This window comes from Hyperoodon ampullatus, assembly GCF_949752795.1.
Source record: "Hyperoodon ampullatus genome assembly, chromosome: 12".
Taxonomy (NCBI): Eukaryota; Metazoa; Chordata; class Mammalia; order Artiodactyla; family Ziphiidae; genus Hyperoodon; species Hyperoodon ampullatus.
The window spans coordinates 831,863-852,149 of record NC_136925.1 but is presented as its reverse complement, the minus strand read 5'-3'; the positions used below and the strand labels follow the sequence as shown (position 1 = coordinate 852,149).

Genomic DNA, 20,287 nt, shown 5'->3' with positions numbered 1-20,287 from the left:
TTATGAAAAAGGGATCTAGCTTTCATGAAACTTTGCTAAGTTATTCTGGCTAAGAAACTAACTGTTGTTAGCAATTGCTTTTGTATTTTTATTATCAAGTGTTAAAACTGGACAGAGGTTCACAAAAGGGATGAGATTAAAAATTATGACTACAGGATATTTTGACTACAAGGGGTTTTTCACATGTGAAAGTGGAATACAGAGTGGCAACATAGAAACTACATTACATGTCACACAAACCCATCATTCTATCATATTTCAGTGAATTAAGTTTTCTTTTTGTCTTCTCAGTACAGTAGCAGTGCAAGCATAAAGAGAATAAAATGTCGAGAGGTGGCCAAGATGGGGGAGTAGGAAGACCCTAAACTTACCTCCTCCCACAGACACAGCAAAATAACAACTCCTTATAGAACAAGTATCTAAGAAAAAGGCCTGAAGACTAACCAAAAAGATTTTCCACAAGTAAAGACATAAAGAAGAAATCACAATGAGATGGGTGGGAGGCAGAGATGACATTGAGTCAGGACCCACACTCTTAGGTCAGCCACCCACAAACAGGAGGGATACCACAATCAGAGGTTCTCCCCAAGGAGCGAGGATATCTGCGCCCACGTCAGACTCCTGCACTGGGAAGATGAGCACCCAGAATATCTGGCTTTGAAAACCAGTGGGGTTTCTCTTTGGGAGAGCTGGAGGACTGTAGGAAACAGAGACTTGGCTCCTAAAAAGTATAAGCAAAATCTCACACGCACAGAGGCAGGGGCCTGGGTCCAACACGCTTGCTGACCTTAGAGAGCCATCTAAAGATACAGGAAGCAACTGGAACTGCCCTCGGAGAAAGAAGTGGTGGCAACAGCCATTTTGAGGAGCTCATTCTACTATGATAATACTGGCTCTAGCAAAGCACCATTCTGAAATCTTCCCTCTAGCCTATTAGCACCAGGGTCCAGGCCCCATACTCCAGCAGGCCAGCATCAGTCCCAGGCTCCCCAGCTGCACAAAGAGCCATGCAGGGACCCAGCCTCACCCACCAGCAGACTGGCAGCAGTCCCGCGCCACCCTGGGTTACACAGCCAAACACACAGAAAGCCTACCCTCCCATCCAGTTGGCCCACAGCCACCTCAGGAGGCATGGCCTCCCAGTCAACCAAGGCAGAAACCAGCCCTGCCTACCAGCATGCCCATAGTAGTTGGCCCTGCCAAAACAGAAGGATGCACACAGCCCACACAGAGTGTACCCCTAGAACATTTGGCTCTGGTAACCAGAGAGGAGAGTACTATTGGGCCCCATAGGACATCTACATAAGGCCACTTCTCCAACACTGGGAAACGTAACCAGTTTACCTACCACGTAGAAAAAAACACAAGAATTAGGCAAAACAAGGAAACAGAAGAATTTGTTCCAAAAGAAGGAGTAAGTCATAACCTCAAAAAAAAGAACTAAATAAAATGGAGATAAGCAATATATCCAATAAACAGTTCAAGGTGATGATCATAAACATGCTCACCAAATTTGGTAGAAAAATGGATGAATACAGTGAGAATTTCAACAGTTAGAAAATATAAAAATATAAAGAAGAACCAAACAGAATTGAAGAATATAATATCTGAAATAAAAATACACTAAAGGGGGCTTCCCTGGTGGCGCAGTGGTTGAGAGTCCACCTGCTGATGCAGGGGACACGGGTTCGTGCCCTGGTCTGGGAGGATCCCACATGCTGTGGAGCGGCTGGGCCCATGAGCCAGGGTCGCTGAGCCTGCGTGCCCAGAGCCTGTGCTCCGCAATGGGAGAGCAACAGTGAGAGGCCTGCGTACCACAAAAAAAAAAAAAAAAAAAAAAAAAAAAAATACACTAAAGGAATCAATGGCAGATTACACGATAAAGAGCAATGGATTGGTAAACTGGAAGAGAGAGTAGTGGAAATTAACCAAGATGAACAGAAAAAAGAAAAAAGAATTGTAAAAAAATAAGGACAGATTAAGAGATCTCTGCAACAACATGAAGCGTACTAACATTCACATTATAGAGGTCCCAAAAGAAGAGAGAGAAAGGAGCAGAGAATTTATTTGGAGAAATAATAGCTGAAAACTATCCTAACCTTGGGAAGAAAACAGACATCCAGGTCCAAGAAGCACAGAGAGTCCCAAAGGAGATGAACCCAAAGAGGTCCACACCAAGACACATTATAATTAAAATGGCAAAAATTAAAGATAAAGAGAGAATCCTAAAAGCAGCTAGAGAAAAACAACTTGTTACGTACAAGGGAACTCCCATAAGACTATCAGCTGACTTTTCAGTAGAAACTTTATAGGTCAAAGGGAGTGGCACAATACGTTCAAAGTGTTGAAAGGAAAAACCCTACAACCAAGAATACTCTACCCAGCAAGGTTACCATCCAGATTTGAAGGAGTGATAAAAAGCTTTACAGACAAGCACAAAATAAAAGAGTTCAGCACCACTAAACCGGCTATACAAAAAATGTTAAAGGGACTTCTCTAAGTGAAAAAGAAAAAGCCACAACTAGAAATATGGAAATTACAAAAAGAAAAATCTCACTGGTAAAGGCAAACATACAGTAAAGGTAATGGACCAACTACTTATACAGCTAGTAGAAAGGTTAAAAGAAAAAAGTAGTAAAATCATCTATATCTAACATAAGTAGTTAAGGAATATACAAAATAAAAAGATGTAAAATATGACATCAGACATAAATGCTGGGGGAAGGGATGAGTAAAAATGTAGGGCTGTTAGAATGCATTCAAACTTAAGAGATCATCAAGTTAAAACAGACACCTATATGTAAGATTGCTATATATGAACCTTATATAACCACAAACAAAAAAACTATAATAGATACATGAAAAATAAAGAGAAAGGAATCCAAACTTAACATTAGAGATACTAATCAAATCACAAGAGAAAAAAAAGGAACAGAGAAAAACTATAAAAACAACCAAAAAGCATTGGCATTTTAAAATGCCAATAAGTATATACCTATCAACAATTACTGTCAAGGTAAATGAATTAAATGCTCCAATCAAAGACATAAAGTGGCTGAATAGATTTTTTTAAAAAAAGAACCATCTATATGCTGCCTAAAACAGATTCACTACAGATCAAAAGACAGACAGACTGTAAGGGATGGGATGAAAAAAATAATTCTATGAAAAAGCTTGGATAGCAACAATTATATAAGACAAAATAGACTTAAAGACTATAACAAGACATAAAGCACATTACATAACGATAAAGGGATCAACCAAAGATGAATATATAACAATTAAAAATATATATGACCAACATAGGGGCACTTAAATACATAAAGCAAGTATTAACAACATAAACAGAGAAAGTGACAGTAATACAATAATGGTAAGTCACTTTAACACCCCACTTACATTAATGGACATATCATTTACACAGAAAAACAAGAAGGAAACACTGGCCTTAAATGACACATTAGACCAGATGGACTTAATAGATTTATAAAACATTCCATCCAAAAACAGCATAATACACATTCTTTTCAAGTGCACATGGAACATTCTCAGGAAAGATCACGCTAGACCACAAAACGAGGCTCAGTAAATTTAAAAACCTGAAATAATATCAAGCATATTTTCTAACCACAATGCTATAAGACCAGGAATCAACTAAAAGGAAAAAAAGAGCAAAAACCACAAACGCGTGGAGGCTAAACAATATGCTACTAAACAACCAATGGCTCACTGAAGAAATCAAAGAGGAAACCAGAAAACAGACAAATGAAAATGAAAACACAATGCTCCAAAATCTATGGGATGCAGAAAAGCAGTTCTCAGATGGAAGTTTATATTCATGTAAGCTTCCCTCAGGAAACAAGAAAAATCTCAAACAAACAACCCAACCTTACACCCAAAGGAGCTACAAAAGGACAAGCAAAACTCAAAAGTTAGTAGGAGGAAAGAAATCATAAAGGTCAGAGCAGGAATAAATAAAATAGAAACTTAAAAAAGAAAGAAAGAAAGAAAAGAAGAGAAGAGATCAATGAAACTAAGAACTGGTTCTTTGAAAAAATAAACAAAATTGATAAACCTTTAGCCAGATTCCTCAAGAAAAAAAAGGGAGAAGGCCCAAATCAATAAAATCAGAAATGAAAACGGAGAAATTACAACCAACACCGTAGAAATACAGAGGATCATAAGAGACTATGACAAACAAATAAAATGGCAACCTAGAAGAAATGAACAAATTCCTAGAAATGTACAATCTCCCAAGACTAAACCAGGAAGAAGTAGAAAATGTAAACAGACCTATTACCAGTAATGAAACTGAATCAGTAATTTTAAAACTCCCACCAAGATCAAATGGCTTCAACGATGAATTCTACCAAACGTTTAGAAAAGACTGAACACCATTCCTTCTCAAACTATTGCAAAAAACTAGAGGAAGGCACACTTCTGAACTCCATCTACAAGGCTGGCATCAGCCTGATACCAAAATCAGATGAAGACTCACAAAAAAGAAAATTATAGGCCAATGTCACTGATGAACACAGAAGCAAAAATCCTCAACAAAATGCTATCAAACCGAACCCAACAATACAGTAAAAGGATCATACACCCTGATCAAGTGAGATTTATCCCAGGGATGCAAGGATTCTTCAATATTCGCAAATCAATCAGTGTGATATATAATATTACCAAACTGAAGAATAAAGACCACATAATCATCTCAATAGATGCAGAAAAAGCTTTTGACAAAATTCAACACCAATTTATGATAAAAACTCTCCAAAAATGGGCATACAGGGAACTTACCTCAACATAATAAAGGCCATATATGACAAACCCACAGCTAACATCATTCTCAGTGGTGAAAAGCTGAAAGCATTCCCTCTTAAGATCAGGAACAAGACAAGTATGTCCACTGTCACCACTTTTATTCAACATAGTTTTGGAAGTCCTAGCCACGGCAATCACAGAAGAAAAATAAATAAAAGGAATCCAAATTGGAAAAGAAGAAGTAAAACTGTCACTGTTTGCAGATGACATGATACTATACATAGAAAATCCTAAAGATGCTACCAGAAAATTACTACAGCTCATCCATGAATTTGGTAAAGTTGCAGGATACAAAACTAATACACAGAAATCTCTTGCATTCCTATACACTAACAACAGAAGATCATAAAGAGAAATTAAGGAAACAATTCCATTTACCATCACATCAAAAAGAATAAAATACCTAGGAATAAACCTACCTAAGGAGGTAAAAGACCTGTACTCAGAAAGCTATCAGACACTGATGAAAGAAACTGAAGATGACACAAACAGATGGAAAGATATTACGTGTTCATGGATTGGAAGAATTAATATTGTTAAAATGACCATACTACCCAAGGCAGTGCATAGATTCAATGCAATCCCAAGGGCATTTTTCACAGAACTAGAATAAATAATTTTTAAAATTTGTATGGAAACACAAAAGACCTCAGATAGCCAACACAATCTTCAGAAAGAACAGAGCTGGAGGAATCAGGCTCCCTGACCTCAGATTACATTAAAAGCTACAATAATCAAAACAGTATGATACTGGCACAAAAACAGATGCATAAATCAATGGAACAGAATAGAGAGCTCAGAAATAAACCCACACACTTGTGGTCAATTAATCTATGACAAAGGAGGCAAGAATATGAAATGGAGAAAAGACAGTCTGTTCAATAAGTGGTGCTGGGAAAACTGAACAGCTACATGCACAAGAATGAAATTAGAACATTCTCTAATATCATACACAAAACTAAAATCCAAATGGATTCAAGGGCTTCCCTGGTGGCGCAGTGGTTGAGAGTCCGCCTGCTGATGCAGGGGACACGGGTTCGTGCCCCGGTCCGGGAATATCCCACGTCATGGAGTGGCTGGGCCCGTAAGCCACGGCCTCTGAGCCTGCGCATCCGGAGCCATGCTCCGCAACGGGAGAGGCCACAACAGTGAGAGGCCCACGTACCACACAAAAAAAATGGATTCAAGACCTAAATGTAACACCAGAAACCATAAAACTCCTAAAAGAAAATGTAGGTGGAACACTCTTTGACATAAATTATAGCAAGATTTTTTTGAGTTTGTCTCCTAAAGGAAACAAAAGCAAAAATAAACAAATGGGACCTAATTAAACTTAAAAGCTTTTGCTCAGGAAAGAAAACCATCAACAAAACAAAAAGACAACCTAATGAATGGAAGAAAATATTTGCAAATGATATAACCAATAAAAGGTTAATATCTAAAATATATACACAGCTCATGTTAAAAAAAACAACCCGGGGGGCTTCCCTGGTGGCGCAGTGGTTGAGAATTGGCCTGCTAATGCAGGGGACATGGGTTCGAGCCCTGGTCTGGGAGGATCCCACATGCCACGGAGCAACTAGGCCCATGAGCCACAACTACTGAGCCCATGCATCTGGAGCCTGTGCTCCGCAACAAGAGAGGCTACAATAGTGAGAGACCCGCGCACTGCAATGAAGAGTGGCCCCCGCTCGCCACAACTAGAGAAAGCCCTCACACAGAAACGAAGACCCAACACAGCAAAAATAAATAAACAAACAAATAAATAAAAAATAAAAAAACAACCCGATTAAAAAATGGGCAGAAGAAATGACTAGACAATTTTCCAAAGAAGACTTAGAGATGGACAACAGACACATGAAACAATGCTTAACATCACTAATCATCAGAGAAATGCACATTAAAGCCACAATGGGATATCACTTCACATTTGTCAGAATGGTTATCATCAAAAAGACCACAAACAACAAATGTTGGTGAGGATGTGGAGAAGAGGGAACCCTCGTACACTTTTGGTGGGAGTGTAAATTGGTGCAGCCACTGTGGAAAACACTGTGGAGGTTTCTCAAAAGATTAAAAACAAAACTACCAAATGACCCAACAATTCCACTCCTGGGTATATATCCGAAGAAAACAAAAACACTAATTCGAAAAAATACATGCACCCCAATGTTCACAGCAGCATTATTTACGATTGCAAAGATATGGAAGCAACCTAAATATCCATCAACAGATGAATGGATAAAGATGTGGCATATATATATATACAATGGAATACTACTCAGCCATAAGAAGAATGAACTTTTGCCTTTTATAACATGGACAGACTTGGATGGTATCATGCTAAGTGAAATAAGTTTGACAGAGAAAGACAAATACTGTATATCATTTATATGTGGAATCTCAAAAATAAAACAAACTAGTGAATATAAAAGAAACAGAATCATAGATATAGAGAACAAACTAGTGGTTATCAGTGAGGAGAGAGAAGGGGTAAGGGACAAGAGAGGGGTAGGAGCTTAAGAGTTCCAAACTGCTATGTATAAAATAAATAAGCTACAAGGACACATTGTACAACACAGGGACTATAGCCAGTATTTTATAATAACTGTAAATGTGATATAACCTTTTAAAACTGTGAATTACTGTGTTGGACACCTGAAACTTATATAATATTGTAAATCAACTATACCTCGATTAAAACAAAAATAAAAAAGAAACCCTATATTACCCAGCAAGAGCATTTCTAAGAGGAAAGTTTATAGCTATACATGCCTACCTCAGGAAACAAGAAAAATCTCAAATAAACCATCTAACCTTACACCTCAAGGAACTATAGAAAGAAGAAAGAACAAAACCCAAAGTTAGTAGAAGGAAAGAAATCATAAAGATCAGAGCAGAAATAAATGAAATTGAGACTAAAAAAAAACAGAAAAGACCAATGAAAATAAGGTCTTTTGTAAAGATAAACAAAATTAATAAACCTTTACCCAGACTCATCAAGAAAAAAAGAGAAAGGACCCAAATATATAAAATCAGAAATGAAAGATGAGAAGTTACAACAGACACCATGGAAATACAAAGGATCATAAGAGATTACATGAAAAATCACATGCCAACAAAATGGACAACCTATTAGAAATGGATAAATTCCTAGCAATTTACATCTCCCAAAAACTGAATCAGGAAGAAATATAAAATATGAAAAGACTTATTACAAGTAATGAAATTAAATCAATAATAATAAAAATAAAACTCCCAAGAAACGAAAGTCCAGGACCATAAGGCTTCACAGGAAAATTCTATAAAACATTTAAAGAAGAGATAACACCTAACCGTCTCAAACTTCCAAAAACTTGAAAAGAAAGGAATGCTTCCAAGCTCATTCTACAAGGCCACTATCACCCTGATATAAAAATCAGACAAGGATGTCACACACAAAAAAAGAAAATTACAGGCCAATATCACTGATGAACATAGAAGCAAAAATCCTAAACTAAATATTAGCAAAACAAATTCAACAATACATTAAAAGGATCAAACACCACGATCAAGTGGGATTTATCCCAGGAATGCAAGTATGGTTCAATATCTGCAAATCAATGTGATGTAACACATTAATGTGAGATACCACATTAACAAATTGAACAATAAAAAAATCATATGATTGGGACTTCCCTGGTGGCACAGTGGTTAAGAATCTGCCTGCCAATGCAGGGGACACGGGTTCAAGCCCTGGTCCGGGAAGATCCCATGCCGCAGAGCAACTAAGCCCGTGCGCCACAACTACTGAGCCTGCACTCTAGAGCCCGCAAGCCACAGCTACTGAGCCCGTGTGCCATAGCTACTGAAGCCTGCAGGCCTAGAGCCCGTATTCCACAACAGAAGCCACCACAAGGAGAAGCCCTCACACTGCAATGAAGAGTAGCCCCCCCAATTCGCTGAAACTGGAGAAAGCCCATGCACAGCAATGAAGACCCAATGCAGGCATAAATAAATAAATAAATAAATAAATAAATAAAATTTATTTTTTTAAAAAGAAATCATATGATCATCTCAACAGATGCCAAAAAGACTTTTAACAAAATTCAACATCCATTTATGATAAAAACTGTCAAAAAGTGGGTACAGAGAGAATATACCTCAACATGATAAAGATCTAGGTTTGATATTTACAGGGAACTTTTGAAAAGTCTATCTTAACTGACCATTATTTTTCATTTCTATTTCATAAAACTCTATCTTTAGTTTATAGTATCTATCACTAACAACTAATCTAAATATTAGCAATTACAGATGAGCAAAATATGTACTACTTGATATATAACGTTAAGATTCTAAAATATCGATGCAGGAAAGAGAAATGCTAAACTCCAAATCATCTACCACAGACTCAATACAGATTTTTAGAACAAGATTTCAGACTGACTAAACTTAATAAATTCTTTGGGGTTAGTTCCTGCCTAGTATAAAAATAATACTTTTTTTTTTAAAGTAACGAGGATATCTTAAAGTAAAACATATACTCTATAGAATAATGGTGTAAGTGCTCATCAAAGGATACTAAAACACTAAAGAAGCTGCTAAAAAATTAATCACATTACAGAAAAGGGGAAAGGAAAAGCAAAAGAATAATTTCTTTATAAGAGTCGGGGGATGGGTTTGAGGAGAGAGAAAGAACCAAACAAAAAAGATGAATTTCATTAAGTTCCTGAAATAATCTCAAAATGCAGAAATATGGTACTATTTTTTAAGGTGTAGAGCTGTGTTATAGACTTAAATTGTTTACCTCATTTTCTGTTCCCACGTCCAGCATGACAGGCAGACACTGTTGAGGATTCATCCCTCCACAAGCTGTATACAGAGCCAGTTTACCCACGGGGATGCCCATTCCATTACAGCCAAGGTCTCCCAGGCCAAGAATACGCTCTCCATCAGTCACCACAATAGCCTCAAAGAAAAAGAAAAAATATCTATTAATAGATGTTTGCAAATTCCGGGGCATAGGTCCTACTCTCTGTTTCTGAAGTTAATATTTATGCAATGAAATACCAAGCTGTCAAAAAGCATAAATTGGATATACATGGAAAAGATTTTATATGATCATTAAGTGTGGAAGACTGGGGAGAATAAATAAATTCGATATATGCATTTTAAATGTATTTTTAAAATACATATATATGATTGTTTGGTTGTTGAAAAAAGAAGACAAGGTATGCCCATAAAGATTCAAACAACTCAAATAACTCAGTCTTCAATCAGGAGGAGTAAGTGGGCAGAGTACAGGTAGATAAGAGCACAAACTGGGAACTAAAGTGAACCTTAGAACAGCTTTGAAACTAGTCACATCCACTTGGAGTACCATTAGGGGAGAGTCCATGGTTAAATCATTGCTCAGGAGTCCCCAGTGCTCTGATGTTTAGTGTATGCACCCTCCTAATTTCACAACAATGTCGATCCATCCTCTTTAACTCCTGTAACACTGGATATTGTTCTACCATCTTTGAAATATGCCAAGCACAGCCTATTACTACTCTTACCTGATAGTAGAGTAACATTAGACAATGAATTTTGTTTAGTTTATTTCTAATCATCTTGAATATCTACAAAGCATACATTTTAATCATGTGGAGATTTTAATGCTAAGTACTTTGTTATCTTTATTGAAATTAATGCACCTATCATCTGTATTCTGTGATTCATGGCCATCACATGAATTTAAGTAAAACCAATTTTGTGAAACACAATTAGATTTTCTACAAACTGCTACACTTGTCATATCTATGGAGCCTAGAAAAAGTCAGTTATTTGACCTTAGATAAACTGATGAATTAAAGCTTCTGTTTCTTATTTATAAAAATACAAATGATAAATGTACTTTTCAGAGTAGCTGCATAAAATTAGGAGCCAACTCTGTTGTGCTCACTACTGTACACCAACATCTAGCACAGCATCTGGCACATAGTAAACAATCAAAAACATTAATTAATTGAATAAATCTATGATTCAATACAATTAAATCATGATAAACAAAGAACTTACCATATTACCTGGTATATTATGAATTCTCAAAAATATTATAGATATTAGTACCATTATTATCATAAGGACTAATGTACAGAGTCATAGCATTTTAGAAGCAAAGGGGAATTTGGAGTACATTCAGTCTATGCCTCTTACAGATTAGGAAACAGAAGATAAGAGAACTGAAATAATTTGCCTACGGTGATTTACCTCATTAATATCAAAGAACCAGGACCCGAGTGTGTTAACTCCTAGTGCAGTGTTTTTCTACCACACTATAATGCAGAACATATATTTTAAAAGTTTGAGGGCTTTTCATTTAGTTTTCTGTTCACCTATATTATGCAGCTCTTAAAGACCTGCCTTAAAAGTAAATATGTACATGTATATATGTACTTTTAACTAACTTAAAAATACATATATACATTTCACCCAAAAGTGGGTGAAAATTATTTTTGCATATTCCATAAAGTTGATCTTTGTCAAATTTTCCATTGAAAAGGGTTAGTATGTTAGGCTGTTTTGGAGAAGGCAACTTGAGACACCTGCATTCAATTCCCACCATCAGCATGCACTACGATGTAACCCACCTGTGCCTTCCTTTCCCCATGGAATTATCATGACACTACATGAGTTAATCCAGGTAAAGTGGCTCACTCAGAAAGCTACCAAACGGCAGATACTATTATTATTCTATTTTCATTAGCTCACTCCCAGAGGGGAGTCAGTTTAGATACCTCAGGTCACCACAAAAAAGGAAATGGATTAAGATTTTTGCCTACCTTGATTCCTCTTAGTGGATGATTAAACACAAAAGAAAAAGGAGTTTGCTCAAAGAGACTCAGACACTACTTCAACATTTTTTCAACACTTATCATAACTTACAATGAATAAAGAAATACTAAGAAATCTGATGGAAATAATGGTGAAACTTAGAATCCAAATGGTATCAGAATAAAATTAATCCACTATGCAAAAATCAAAGGGATATAAATAGAAAAGCTGGTGAATGCTACATAGTATGGTGAAAAGTGTCAGCCTGTTGTGGGATAGGAAAAAGAACAAATGTGCCACAGTGGGAAAACGTGTTAACTAACTTACCTTGATGACATCTTCTGGCCATGCATTAAGAACAGAAGCAATATGCCCTCGATCATGGATACTAATAAAGAGACCTCTGACAGGGGGGAAAAAAAGGAGTAATTTCAATTTACTTCAGACTTGTCACATTATCACGAACTTTTTTTTTTAATTTTCAAATCCATGTAATATATCTCCATTTTTATCAAACTAGTGAAAATTATTTCCTTAAACACATATGGGGCAAGAATCTTATAAGTAAGGGAGAAATTATTTTAAATGATATATCCACATCTACAATAAAGGTAGCTTCACTCTTATATTACATATTCTTAAATACTTTTTAATTAAAGAAATATTCACTATTTTTATACACGGAGAATTTAAATAGCATTATCATTTCCACACATAGATTTATTCACAGTCTTCATTAAATAAGATAATACATGTAAAAGCACTTTGAAAAACAGCATGAAGCACGTGTACATAGGCATTTTCAGTGTATATTCCATTATTACGTATTCACAGTGTGAAGACCCCTATGGGGAGGACTGAAGTGACAGACACATGGTGAGCAGTCCTTTCATGTGGAAGTTACTTGGGAAACCCTGAAACCGGGCCCCGCCCAAAACCAAGTTCCCTTACCAAGTTTATGATTAATCTCTCTAGCCAAAACTTTATTCTTTTCTTGTCCCCTCTAACCTCAATCCTGTGCTAACTGAACACCAATCAACCAGAGTCAGGTGCTAAAAGTCATGTTGATAACATAGTTGATGTACTAAAACTGTTATTATAGATATCATTATTAACATACAAACAATACAAACTGTTTCTCCAGGGCAAGATGAGCTAACAGACCTTCAAGCCATGGACCAACTGTCCAGAGAACCCTAAACCAGAAGCATCCTGACTCCCAAAACTACGATTAAGAAATGTCACAAGACAATGATTAAAGTCCAGCCTCTATGTTCTTCCCCTTTAAAAACACCCACAACTCAAAGACCAGGCTTGTCTCCCACCTCCTTGCTTGGCGCCCTGCAATAAACCCTTACTTTGCTGCAAACTCCCCCGCCGGCAGAGTTCGGTTTCACTTGATTCTTCGATTTGTGGTCTCAGTTGTTTGCAACTCTGTTCTTCAGACTCTCAACTTTAACCCTCAGTCTTTAACACTGCTCTCCGACAGCCCTGCATTTCCTATGAAAGCTTAACAAGGAACTTTAAAAATTAAAATAAGAAATGTGAGGATGTCTTAACCTCACTTAAAAGTTTTGCCTTAGTATCGTTACATACGACTCAAATGCAAGCACCACACACAACAAATGTACAGCCGAAAGCACCGATTACGTCCACCACCCTTCTACTCTCTCTCCTTCACAGCAAAACGCTTCAAAGACTGGTGTATTCTTACTGCCTTTATATCCTTACCTCCCATTCTCTCTTCACCCTGTTCATTAGGCCTTTCCTCCTCGCTTCTCCACAAAAACAGCTCTTGCCAAAGTCACTGCTGACTGACATCTGATAAAGTCAAAGGTCAGCTCTCAACTCTCACCCTACTCGATGTCCCAACTGTGATTGACGTGGTTTTCAGTGTCATGTCCACAATGAAGATTTTCAAACTTCTATCTTCAACCAAGACCACTCCCTTGAGCTCCAAACTGTAAATCTAACTACAAGCCTAATCCCTCTCATCATTCAGGCCTCAACTCAAACCCGAGCTCCTCAGACAGGCCTTCTCTGATAACAGCAGTCCAAGCACCTCCACCCTTATTTTTTCACCAGTGTCATTATACATATAAGGCATCTGAAATCCCCTTAACTATTTTCTCATATGTTGGCTGTCTGTCTCCTCCCTGCCACCGCCCCCCAGGACACATATACACACGAAGCAGCAAGTTCCTTAAGGACAGTGACTATTTTGCTCACATTTGTAAGCCCAATGCCTGTAAGTGTGCTGGCACATAGTATGTGTCCAACAATATGTGCTGACTTCAGTGCTGAAAACATAAGCCTTCCATATTCAAAAAAAGGTTTTAAGTACAGAAAACATGAAGTAAACCCAGACTTATTATGACTTATTAAGTAACCAAAAATTATATTATGATAGTAAGTACCACAGGCAGATTACTGATGACTGTCTGATTCAACAAAAACATTAATTTACCAAGTTGGCACTAAATTGTATCCTTTCCTGTTTATTTTGTGCTGTTTGAAGTTATTTTGTTTCTCCAAAATGACTATAAGCTCTTTATAAGTTATATATTTCTTTTGGATCCCTGTCATACCCAACTATGCAATCAACATTAAAGATCTCAATAAATAACTGTCAAATTTAAATGAAATATGGTTGGACTTTTTAAAGAAGGCAATTTTGTTGAATTATCTATGACGTTCTTGGCAATATACCATTAAATAATGTTCCTTGGGAACTTGTTAGTTAGCCAAGGTTTTCCAAGTAACACTGGTCTCAGGAAATAGTATCATTCTTTTTAAACAAGAGGGACAATGAATTTACTAAAATTTGCATCAATTAAATGCCAGAGTTAATTAAACAAATATATGAGTACAACTTCAGTGAGAGAGCCATTTGGACACCTGGAATCTCTTGCATTCAGCAGATTCATCTGTACAAAAGTGCCTATACTCTTGGAGAGAGCTCAATAAAATGAAGAATCTGTAATGTTCCACCAAAGTCAAGCATTTTGATAGGATAATTTCTAAAACTTCCTGGAATGTCTCCTTGATCAGAAATCTAATGAGATATCCAAAAGTGTTTCAGCACAGAAATGACTCATGCTTCCTGGTATAAAATTGGATATGAAACATTAATCTGAACATATTTAAATATATACATATTTATAAAATGAAAAGTTTAGACAAGAAAGTTATTTATGAATGATAGTTTTAAATGAATGGAATTACAATAAAAACCTTTTCTTGGTCCAATTTCTTGTTGATCAATTTGTTTAAAATATTTAATCTTTATTCAAAGTATATTAAACATGCCAATTAAAATACTCATACTTTTGTGTCTATTTAATGTTAGAACTGAGATAATTTTAAAATGTGGATCATTTTCTCATATACGCAGTTCAAACTTTTCTCATAACCTCTGCCACTGTATATATTCCACTCTCAAAACAGATTTGTTAGATAATATTCTTACTTCATGTTGTCTCACATAACATATCTAATGAAATTTATTTCATATCAAAATAGAGTTCGTTTTCTAACATGCAACTTTCTATTATAACTAGACTTATATTTTCTTATGGAAATGGGTTCATGACTCTCTCCTAACCCAGTGGAGAAGGCAATCATTCTACAGTTTTCAATAATAATCCTCTCTTGCAGAAGCTGAAGAAAATTAAACCCCGTATTTTTCACAAAATTTGAGTATGCATTAGTGAGCTCCAGGAGTTAACCTAAAGTTGAGTTATACCAGCAGGTCTGGGCTGATGAGAAAAGACGTACTAAAGTAAGCTAAGTTCATGTAAAATGGAAGTCACAGAAACCTAGATCAGGAGAAACCTAGGATAAAGATGCAGAGTTAAGAGTCATATGCCTAGAGTTGAAAGGAATGGAAGAAATTACTAAAGGAGAAAGAAGAGAAGGTCAAGGAGAAAACATTACAAATTAGTACCTATACTAGAAGAATAGGATGACTAAGAAGAGTCCACGAGAAAAAAACAATCTAACAGGTAGGACAACCAGTGTTTCTGAAGTCAGGGGAAGTCAACAGAGGAAATGTTAAGAAGGTATGTATCAAGAAGACATACAGATGCCCAAAAAGCACATGAAAAGATGCACATCATCACTAATCATTAGAGAAATGCAAATCAAAACTACAATGAGGTACCACCTCACCTCAGTCAGAATGGCCATCATTATAAAGTCTACAAATACAAATGCTGGAGAGGGTGTGGATAAAAGCGGACCCTCCTACACTGTTGGTGGGAATGTAAATCGGTGCAGCCACTATGGAAAACACTATGGAGGGTCTTCAAAAAACTAAAAATAGAGCTGCCATATGACCCAGCAATCCCACTCCTGGGCATATATTCAGACAAAACTATAATTTGAAAAGATACATGCACCCCTATGTTCACACCAGCACTATTCATAATAGCCAAGACACGGAAACAACCTAAATGGCCATCGACAGATGAATGGATAAAGAAGATGTGGTACATATATACAGTGCGATATTACTCACCCATAAAAAAGAATGAAATAATGCCATTTGCAGCAACATGGATGGACCTAGAGATTATCATACTAAGCAAAATAAGTCAGAAAGAGAAAGACAAATACCATATGATATCACTTATATGTGGAATCTAAAATACAACACAAATGAACATATCTATGAAACAGAAACAGACACACAGACACAGAGAACAGACTTGTGGTTGCCAGTGGGGAGGGAATGATTGGGAGTTTGGGACTAGCAGATGCAAACTATTATATATAGAATAGATACACAACAAGGTCCTACTGTAGAGCACAGGGAACTATATTCAATATCCTGTGACAAATTATAATGGAAAGGAATATGAAAAAGAATGTATCTACATATAACTGAATCACTTTACTGTAAAGGAGATATTAACATGACATTGTAAATCAACTACACATCAATAAAAAAATTTTTAAAGGCATGGCTCAATATTATTCTATCCTTCAGTAAATGCTTAAAAGAATTCTCCCAAGTATATTACAAAGAATTGTTTTTTCGGGACTTCCCTGGTGGTGCAGTGGTTAAGAATCCGCCTGCCAATGCAGGGGACACAGGTTTGAGCCCTGATCCGGGAAGATCCCACACCCTGCAGAGCAACTAAGCCCGTGCGCCACAACTACTGAAGCCCACGCGCCTAGAGCCCATGCTCCGCAACAAGAGAAGCCCGCGCACCACAACAAAGAGTAGCCCCCACTTGCCGCAACTAGAGAAAGCCCGCGCGTAGCAACGAAGACCCAACGCAGCCAAAAATAAATAAATTTATTTTAAAAAAAGAACCCCCCCTTTAAAAAAAAATTGTTTTTTCCTGAACTATTTGACAGCTAAGTAGCCAGCATGATACCTCATCACTACAAAATAATTGAGTGCATTACAAACAAAAATATTCTCCTACATAATTAAATTATAATCAGAAAACTAATACTGATACATTACTATCATATAATCTTCAGACACCTTTCACATTTCACCATTCATCCTTCATAACCAAAGAGCCTAATTCAAAACCCTGCGCTGTAATTAGTTGTCATGTTTCTTGGTCCTGTTCAACCTAGAACATTTCCTCAGTCTTTCCTTGACTTCCATGACCTTAATACTTTTGAAGTTATAAGTCAGTGTTTTTTTGTTTTTTAATTAATTAATTAATTAATTTTTGGCTGTTTTGGGTCTTCGTTTCTGTGTGAGGGCTTTCTCTAGTCGCGGCGAGTGGGGGCCACTCTTCATCACAGTGCACAGGCCTCTCACTGTCGCGGCCTCTCTTGTTGCGGAGCACAGGCTCCAGACGCGCAGGCTCAGTAGTTGTGGCTCACGGGCCTAGCTGCTCCGCAGCATGTGGGATCTTCCCAGACCAGGGCTCGAACCCGTGTCCCCTGCATTGGCAGGCAGATTCTCAACCACTGCGCCACCAGGGAAGCCCCAAGTCAGTGTTTTTGTAGACTGTCCTTCAATCTGGATTTAGGTGGTGATTCCTCATGATTCGATTCAGACTGTAACATCTTTTGCAGGAAGGTCACAGAAGTGATGCCGGCTTCTTCTCCCTGCATCCTATCAGGCAGCGCTGTTCCTGCTTCCTCCCATTATTGATGATGTTCACTTTGATCACTTGATTAATGTGGTGCCTTCCAGGCTTCCTCACTGCAAAGATGCTCTTTTTTCCCTTTGTAATTAACAAGTATTTTATGGGAAAATTCTTCAAAACTCTGTAAATACCCTATTCCTCCATTCCACTCTAAATTTATTCACATCAATGTGGGCTTGTGTTTGTTATTTTACTCAGTAGGTTCTAATCTGCTGCAAACATTATTTATTGAGTGCTTACAATGTCCCAGATTTGGCCAGAGGCAGCCTCTTCAAGCTGGCTTCTATGTCCTGTCGACACATCCCCATCACTCTTTAAGCACCTCCTTGCTTTCTGGTATAAGAGGTTCCAAGCTCATCTTTTGCTTACCCTGGCCCAGCCCTGGGATCAGCAATTTCTCTAAGGCGTTCTTGTTGCTTTTGGCAGAGAGCAGCGTTGAGATCTGAGTGCTGGCTGTGCTCCTTGTTACTGGGGTGTTGTGGCTGCCAAGCCGACTCAATGGGCAGAGCTAGAGAATATATGCGTGTGCACATGTACTCTACATGTATACACACATACGGGTATGTACACGCATACATACACATTTTATGTATACCTATTTATTTCTATAACTATCCATTCATCTATCTGTACATTGAAAACCATAAATTCACACCAATACCTCCAATTCCACCAGCAACACAGGGTTCCTTCTACTATTCTCCCCTGTTCGCATTTGTAACAACTTTCTCCTAGAGCGAGAAACCTACCTCCCATCGTGCTTAATATATTTCCTTACTTGATGGGTCTGCCTGTGTGAAATCAATCTTGTCCCCTCTCACTGTGTCACACCCCACTTACTTCCGCTAAGGTTCCAGTCTCTGAAGTAGGCAGCCCTCCCACATGGATGCCCTCTTTGCCCCACTGGGGCTCTGACACCTGGCGCTGGACCACTCTCCTACCCAGATCCTCCCTTCCCCTTGATTGGCTCTCACCCCTGAGCCAGGCTGCCCACCTACACAGCTGTTCTCGACCCACTCAGGCTCCAACACCCCATGCTGGGCTCCGGGCCCTTTTAATCAGAGACAGGATGAGCGTGAGACAGAGAGAGGGTGCAGACTGACTGCTGCTGTTATCTTTGAGGAACACAAAAAAACTGGTGCTAGACGTGCAAAAAGAAGCTATAATTATCCACAGCTACTGGGGAAATATCAATCCAGATCCCATCTTTACAGATGAAGGATTTTTATCCCTTTGCTTATCATACTTGTACAAATTCGTTTCTTACTTTCTCATCTTTCACTTTTGTTTGTTGTTGTTTTCCATTTATTTATAGTAAAATGAATTGATTTTTCTCCTTTCAGATTTCTTACATTTCTTTTAAGTATACAAAGTCTTCCCTCATCAATCCCTTCCCCTATATTTTAATTTTTTTTTCTAGGTTTGATCCAGTTCTTTAAATCTATCGGAAATGTCACTATAGTCTGTGATGTGAGGATCTAGCCCACATCATACTTTTCCAAATATCACACTTCTGATATAACTACATTTTGACCTCATTAATGTCTCCTGTCTTTTGGTAGCTACTTTTATTTTTTTCCTCCAAATTAGCAGTCTATCCTGACTGAACTTCCTTCTTTATTCAGCTAGATTTTTATCTGTTCTGCCAACCATTCTTAACTCCCTTGACTTTTTCTCTTCCCATCACACCCTTGCGCAAAACCTCCAAATTTAAATCGACCCACCTGCCTTCTCTTTTCCTCAAGCCCTACTGCAGAATGCTGCTTGAGACGGGCACTCAGCTGGGTGTGTTAGATCCGCTAAAACCTCATGGCCTCTCCACTGTCAGCCAGGTCCTCACAACTCAGCATGACTCCCTCGAGGACCTTCTATTGGTTATTCTGAGACTGTCCATGAGAGCTACTTCCTTTCCCCCCCATACCCCATCCCCACCCACCCTTCTACACTCTCATCAGATTCACACACCACACCATTTTTCACTCGGAAGACAAAGTAGAGACTTCCAGCTTCCAGCTCTCCACCTGGAAACTTCCTTCTATTGTTCACTATTCATCAGTGAATCAAGTGTTCGTGTGTCTGTCCTCAAGCCCAGTTGGTCCTCCTGCTGTCACTCTCTGCCCTCTTCCTGGTCTGCTTCACAGTCTCCTGTTTCTGCTTGACCCTTAACCGCTGGCACTCTCCGGGCTCCAGAACAGTTCTCTTCTTCACTCTCACGCACAGTGAAGGCCTCTGGACCCTGCTCGGCTCCCACCCTCGGACTCAGTTTCAAGGTTCACTTCGCCTCAGCTTCTGCTGAATATCTCATCGTTTGGCTTTATCTCCCAGTTTGGGTTGCTTCCTTGGCTCTTGGCATTTACTCAACTAGTTCAGCCTGAGAACGATCTAGTTTCCAACTCTGGATGGTCTTTAAAGGATTCCTTTAGGCCTCCCTCCAACGCCCCCCACTGCTCTTCGCTGCTACGCTAGCTCCTAATTGCTTATCAGAGACAGTGCAAGTGTTACCTCCTCTTGGAAATATTTCCTGACCGACATTCAAGCTGAGCTGG

General features: G+C 38.1%; 1 protein-coding gene across 1 annotated transcript in view; it reads right to left on the bottom strand.

Moving 5' to 3' along the window:
* ME1 (malic enzyme 1) overlaps positions 1-20,287 on the bottom strand; it is a gene marked incomplete at both ends in the record, with an annotated part of 189,115 nt that overhangs the window by 102,955 nt on the left and 65,873 nt on the right. The window contains 2 exons of the mRNA XM_079716087.1: positions 9,614-9,775; positions 11,950-12,025. Of these exons, the coding sequence (XP_079572213.1) occupies positions 9,614-9,775; positions 11,950-12,025 (238 nt within the window). The remainder of the gene's footprint in view (positions 1-9,613; positions 9,776-11,949; positions 12,026-20,287) is intronic.